The sequence below is a fragment of the Tauraco erythrolophus genome, chromosome Z (genome assembly GCF_009769465.1).
Source record: "Tauraco erythrolophus isolate bTauEry1 chromosome Z, bTauEry1.pri, whole genome shotgun sequence".
Taxonomy (NCBI): Eukaryota; Metazoa; Chordata; class Aves; order Musophagiformes; family Musophagidae; genus Tauraco; species Tauraco erythrolophus.
In genome coordinates, this window is record NC_141496.1 from 30,687,888 (window position 1) to 30,694,898 (window position 7,011).

General features: G+C 41.7%; 1 protein-coding gene across 1 annotated transcript in view; it reads right to left on the reverse strand.

Annotated features, from left to right (window-relative positions):
- The window catches only part of ARHGEF28 (Rho guanine nucleotide exchange factor 28), a 62,678-nt gene extending 56,124 nt beyond the window's left edge, over nucleotides 1-6,554 (reverse strand). The window contains exon 1 of the mRNA XM_086629005.1: nucleotides 6,470-6,554. Within this exon, the coding sequence (XP_086485131.1) occupies nucleotides 6,470-6,554 (85 nt within the window). The remainder of the gene's footprint in view (nucleotides 1-6,469) is intronic.
- Nucleotides 6,555-7,011: the final 457 nt, after the last annotated feature.

The following is a 7,011-nucleotide window of genomic DNA, read 5'->3' on the forward strand; positions in this document are numbered from 1 at the left end:
CAATAAAGCAGATTACTGCTCTTAAAACAAAACACAGCCACAAAATTATAAGAGGGATATAAACAAAATACCATTGACAGTGCCTTTACGGGGTGACAGCAATCAATCAAGACTTGACCTATGAACAAAATGTTTGGGATGAAGACTGCATCTGATCTGCTTTTGGTACTGAAATTAGAAATTATCAGTTTCACCAGAAATCATTGACAGAAGTTCAGAGTTTAGTTTTCAACAGCATGCTCGTGACTGCAAATATTATAAAAAGCTGCATGGGCTGACTCTTTTTTTTCACGGCATTGAGCAGCAGAAAACCTAACCGAGTGCTACAGAAACACTGTCAGTCTGTCCTGCAGGCTCCCTTATCTTAAAGCTGTTTGTAAGTATGAAGAGCATGCACCAATCCAGTATTTGAGCTGGTACTCAAGGCCTTATATTATCTTCTGATTGTTAAACAACCAAAAATTTGACAAAGCGGAAACTAGTTGTGTTCTAGACTAAAAGAAAAAATTACAGTTGTCATGTAATTTTCCTTAGTTTCGGATGCTGTAAGTCAAGCATTGCCATTAGAAGTGAACTGTGATAGACTAGCATAAGAATGACGTCACAGAGAAAGTATTAAACCCAGCAAAACATCTGAAGTAAAAACTCTCAATAAACTTAATCCCTGTTATTGAAAATCATGAAAAAAAATCCTTCTTAGTCTGCATCAGAAATGTATTTTCTGGAAAGGTGGAAAGGAAAAGGTACCACTGAAGACTTTCCTTAAGATGTATTCCTAAAGCAATATAACTGCTTTTGGAAGATCACAGAATCATATAGCATGGTCTACGTTGGAAGGAAACTTTAAAGATCATCTAGTCAAAACCCCCTGACATGAGCAGGGCCACCTTCAACTCGACCAGGTTGTTCAAAGCACCATCCAAGATGCCTGTGGCCATCAGATTGCAAGAAAAGTTATAATGAGGAAATGGCACTGGATCAGAAACTACACTTCTCAAGGTCTAGAGCATTTGTAACTTTGGAAAAAAAAAAGCCCCAGACCACTGCCAAAACTGCAATGCTACACCACAGCTTTTATTTAATTTTAAGATGCTATCTCATAAAGCCAAAGAAGAGAAAGCTCTATACTTAGAGAAAACTGGAAATTCTCATTTAGAAATGGCACACTACGAATTATTTGGTTTCTAGTCCTGGCAGGCCTTGCAGGATCTCATACCATTAAACATCCTTACGCTTCTCATTTGGCTTCTCCCTCCTGCAAGAGTTTTAACGTTATTTTAGTGACTGACATCTTGAGAACTGCTAAAACTACACACCATTTCCTTATGTCTGCCAAGATCCTAAAGCCTTTGTTTATAAATAGCATAAAAGCATTGTTTTCTACAGCAGTTCATCAGACTTGGCAGCTGAAATCATATGGAAATGTGATTTGACAAAACTAGCAGGACTTTCTTAAGTCTTAGTCTTAAACCAACAGCCACAATGGAAAAAAATGTCAGGCTCTCCATTACTTCTTGCATGCTTATTACCTTCCCCAGCACACGCTCCCTCTTGTACATAAACCCACTGGGTACAGCTGGCAGGTGTGGTATTCGGCTCCAGTGTTAGGCTGCAAAGGTTCAATACATACCCCTGAAAAACAGCCCAGGCGTTAGGGGTTCCTAAATCACCGTGTAAACTCAAGCCTGTGGAGACCATTTCTTGACCTCCGCTACAGTCCACACTGCTGAGGTCTCTACAGTCAGTTAATGCACTATGAATTACACGTCCCAAGCCAGAAACAACAAAATCCCCCTATTACTTCACGTTTTTATTTATACAGCAATTTCTAATACCACATTTTACATGATTTTTAAATTTTCTAAGAGAGTAACGACCTACATAACAACTTCTGAAGAAAGCTGCTGCAAATACAAGAAGATAGATCAGAATATGTTATCTGCAGTACTTTCTGTCGATAAATCTTTATTGATTATCATTGCTAAATGCCATACGTTCTTCCAGCAATGTTCCTGTCAGTCTGTTGTTAAAGGTGAGATGTCTAAATAAATATTCGTTGGGGTTTTAAATCAACAGACGAAAAGTAGCAGGTTATTTCGCGCTTTCTGTTAAAATACGATCCCAATTGTAGCTCCTTAATTCCACTCTCCCCCCCAATTTCAAATGTGTGTGAAGGGATGACTACATCAAACTAACTTTGTAATAAGAGAAGTATTTCAAGACTTTGCTGAATGCAGGAGAGAGCATTATTAATTACACATTGACCGTGCCAGTAACTTATTTCCACGGGACAGGCCCACATAGTTTAAAAAGTGACAAAACCATCGCAAATGTCCACAACATGCACTGCATTCCTACAGCCCCACTAATCGCCTCCAGCTTGCCTCGCTGGCTACAAGTCATATCAGTCTTATGGGGACCATCAGCAGACCTTCCTCCAGGTTAGCATGGCAGCAGGTAATAGCTGGTTGCACTACCAGGAGTAACATGCAGCAAGGCCGTCCTTGCCTGAAAGATGAGGAGTATCAACAAAATGCATTTTCAAACAAAATGTCTCAAAAATCTCCTCTACCCATTCAAAATACTTATTCTCACTGCAGACACAAAACTTCAGCACAGCTTATGGAAAGACAGATAAGACTGCCAGGCCAATCTGGCACTTCTTGTGAAGGTGTCCCAAACAGTTTTAGATCTGAAAAGGGTTGGTAATGGACTTCGAGATGCTCACTAAGGTAAAAATTACCTGAATATGACACAGCTGAGTTGCTCTGCTAGTGAAACAACCCAGCAAGCACAACGCACCAAGCTGATCATCCTGCCAGAGCTGAACGCTCTCTGGTTGTATACTGTGCCATGGCCACAGAAAAACATTAAGACAGAGGCACGTCTCCTTTAGCAGAGCCTCTGGCTCTCTGCCATCTGCCTGGTAAACAGTCGAGAAAGATGTATGTGTTATTTAGATGTAGATGAACAAAAGCCACAGTGCTGGGAAAGATAATACCCAAACATGGATAAAAGAAAAGACCTTGAACAACGCATAACTACACACGAGTTTTCTACATCTTCTGCCATGTTGTCATCAAAGTTATACAGCAAAGGCTGCACATTTTACCAGGCATAAAACCTTATAAAATACTTTAAAAGAAACACATGATCATCATAGCAGTAATTCAAAACATACTCTATGTTGGCATAAGAAAACATATAGCCTTGAATCACCCGTGTCGAAAAATGGCAAGAACACAACACTGACTATTTTCCACAAAAATCAAAACTTAAATCACTTTATGAGAGAGTACACAGCAAAAGAGAAGTGAAATACATCAATGTGAACAAAGCCAAGAGCCAGGAAAGAAATTACAAATTCCCTTCTTGAGACACAATGAATAGTTTTCAGACAGCTCATCACATTGACCCCCAGCAATCTGAGTAGAGGTTAACGTATAACTGGAAGTAACAGAGCTATGAAGTCAGCGAAAAATGCAGACAGCTAAGCACATGGGTCATGCACAACTGCAGAAATACTCCTCTAAATCCAGCAGCGGTCACCTGAACTTGGAGAAAGAAGCCCACATGTTCCTGGCAAGGGGCTGACTGAAATGACACACACATCTGTAGATGTGGACCATAAAACCAGTTTCGATGGGGGATAGGCATCCCTCATTCAGGTGTCTTAGTGCTTCATCCACACAGTGCAACTACTCGTGACAGCAAAATTAAGCAAGTACGTAAGAACAGCATTACACACAGTGTAAAGCGAGGTCAGCTTTGAAGTGCTGTTGACATAAAAACGAACATTTAACTGTTATAAATCTATGGAGTGGAAACCAAAGCACGACATTTCCTGTATATCATGTTGGGAGGACTGGGCATCTGGATGCTAGATCTCATACCATCATGTTTGAGATGTGGTCCTGAAGCAGCTACTAAGAAACACTGAGGATAAAGGCACTTGTCAGTCGTTGACTGATCTTTGTCACCTAACTGTGGGATATGAGAAAGCATCCCTTTCCAACATGGGATCCATATCCCCGACTTCCCTCCCTGAAGCAGGCACCTTACCTACAATACAAATGAATATACAAACAGAAATAAGTTGGTATCTCATTTTATACAACAGTATAGCAGATAAAGTACTTTCTCAAGACATGAGATGCTTCATTTCAGTTCCTACCTCTGCCCAAATGGACTCGCTGCATAACTTCCAGTGGGACAGACTTGTCAGAGACACATATTCTCAGCACCCTTGAAGGCTGTTAAAGCCTCTAAAAAGGCCTTGAGCATCACTGCCCCTGAACAGGTAGGACTACGCAACACGAAGGCAGGGGAACAGAGACCTGCCTTATGGCCGTTTCACATCAAATAACAAAATAAATACCATTAGAGGTCTAGCAGCAAGGAACAAAATTTAGATCCCCTCCCCAGCCCAATCACTAAGACACAGTCATGTTCACATTCTCTGTTGAGCCTAATTAACCTTTAACTATGCCATGCACACGCAGCCTCAGCAAGAGGGAGTGAGTCTGCGATGCATGGCCCAAAGCTGCGCAGGCTGCCCATGTCTCCTGCCACCCCCCAGGAGCCCAGGGGAAGGTGGAGGCTCGACCACCCAGCGTGAGAGGTCCCAGAGCAGGGACAAATGCCGACCTTGGGCACAGAGGGAATTTAAAATCTGAAACCACTGATGTGTATGGTGCAAAGCAGGGTGTAAGACCTTCCACTTTGGAATCTCCCACCGGAGGTCTGCACAGCTCCCCTGCCTCCCAGGGAGAGCAGCCCCAGACCAGGAAACCAACAACCTCCTGGTTCAGAAGGGAGGGGAAGAGGCTGACATTTCTGTGCCCAAATCAGCTGGAGCAGCCAGCGCAGATACACAACAGTGACTTCGTGACTTTTAGGGTGGGGAGGAAGAATCGCGCACCGCTTCCTGCTGGGCACGACAGGTCTCCTGTTCACTCAGACCTGAACTCCTGCATGAGGGAAATGCAGCTCAGAGGTACGTGCCCCACACCTGCGTGCTGGGATCGACTCGCCATGTTCGGATACTACCAAAAAACCCCATAGATCACAAGCGTAAATCATGAGCCTGCTGTCCCCTTGCAGAGTCACTTCTCCCCTGCCGTGGGCAGCCCAGATTTCAATTCCCCAAGCACTTCACCACTAAAACGTGCACATGCGCCCAAGAGCACTTTCTTGCTCCAACAACCCACAGATATGGTCAGGTGTGCATACAAGCCATACGTGTTGGAGTACTACTAACGGATGGGAAGCGAGATGCAACACTAAAACATGCAAACACCAGATCAGTATACAGTGCTTTACAACACAGCTAAAGTATTAAAAACAAACAAACAACAACAACAACAAAAAGAGCCATGGAGCACGGGTGTGCAGCTACAGCATTTACAGATAAAGCAAGTCCTCATGAGAGATGGAAAGAAAACACACCGTGCAACTTGCAATATGTTCCATCCTCTTAGCAAATTGCATGTGCTTCCATACGCACTACAGAAACTCTTACGCACTTGGGAAATACTGGATTTCCCCCTGAATAAAAGTTAAAAGTTCAGAAAGTGTTCTGCATGTTAAAATGTGAACTCTGTACACATTTTTCACTAAAACTAGGTGAAAGTTTCAGTCTGTGTAAACATGATTCTCCCGGCTCATTGACTTTAATGACATGGATGGATTTTACTTCTCTTACTTTTTTTTTTTTCTTTCTGAAACACAAAAAAGCAATTTTATGGAAGGAAGCACAAATTACATTTTTTGCCATTCTTTGTCTTAATTTCTTTGCTTTTAAATGTAGTAAAAATTTATCTTTCCTCATTAAAGCTTTCAACAATAATTATTCCTAACATAAACCTGCTGGTTAGTGCCTTTCAACCTCCTTAAAACCCCCTTTATCATACTGACAACACTTATAATGCTTACCTTCCAAAGAATTCTCCACAAAGGAGGAAATGTCTAACTGTGCTAAGACAGTAAGCGACCCTGTCGCTTTCTTTTACATTCTGGTGAGATTTTTTTACATAACTTAAAAAAAAAAAAATCACATTAGCTGTTGAGGCATATTTGAATTACCAAGTTCACCCTAAACAAAAACAAGTGTAACCAGCAGAGCTTTCTGCAGCTGCTGCCGTGCCGTGCAGCTCCCAGGCTGCGAGAGCTGCTCAGCAAGAGCTACACATGCAACTAGAAGGAGAAAAAAGCCATAAGAAAGTAAAGAAAGAAAAACAATTTTAAAGAACAGCACATCATTTGGAGAAAACACTTTTTTCTTACTTAACAAGTTCCAACACTGTTACCTGCAAAAGCAAGTGAGTCTACCTAACAGTGAGGTAGACTTTCAACAGAAATAATATCTACCTCATGCGAGCTGTTTATAGCCACCTGCACACAACCAGACAATGAAAAGGAGGCAGAGGTATTACACAAGAGTCATTTAAAAGAAGACAGCTTTTTCTACCTGGTTTGGATGCCCTTCTTCGAATCCTCATTTTAGGTAAGGAAGGCCAAGAGTAATTAAAAGGTGAATCAGAGTCTGAGTCCATTTTTGTGCTAAATAAACAGAGAGCAGATTCCCAAAGTTGCACTTGGTTGCTCTCAATAGCAAGTCAAGTCTAAGAGTGATGTAAAATAAAGGAATGGACAAAGAAGGATCAAATTGCCCACTAAACACAGGGGAGGGAGAAGCTGTAAATGTTTGCTCTCTTCAGGCGTCCAGGCATGCAGACAGATCAGGCTGCAAATATTAAGACAGAAGCAAGGAGGTTAAAGTATGAGAGCTTCGAGCTGCGCTGCTGCATCGTGGTCCAGAGCTATTTAAAAGGTCATTGTGTGCCAATGAATCATTAACTCACCTTTCCATTTTGATGTAAATGAAAACAATAGGAGCCGAGTAAGGAATGAGAGAATATCTTTCAAAAGTACACAAACTATTGCAAGCTTTTCAAAGTTTTGTTTCCATGTTAAAAGCAGGGTTTACAAGGGCTCTGAAATTAAGGACAG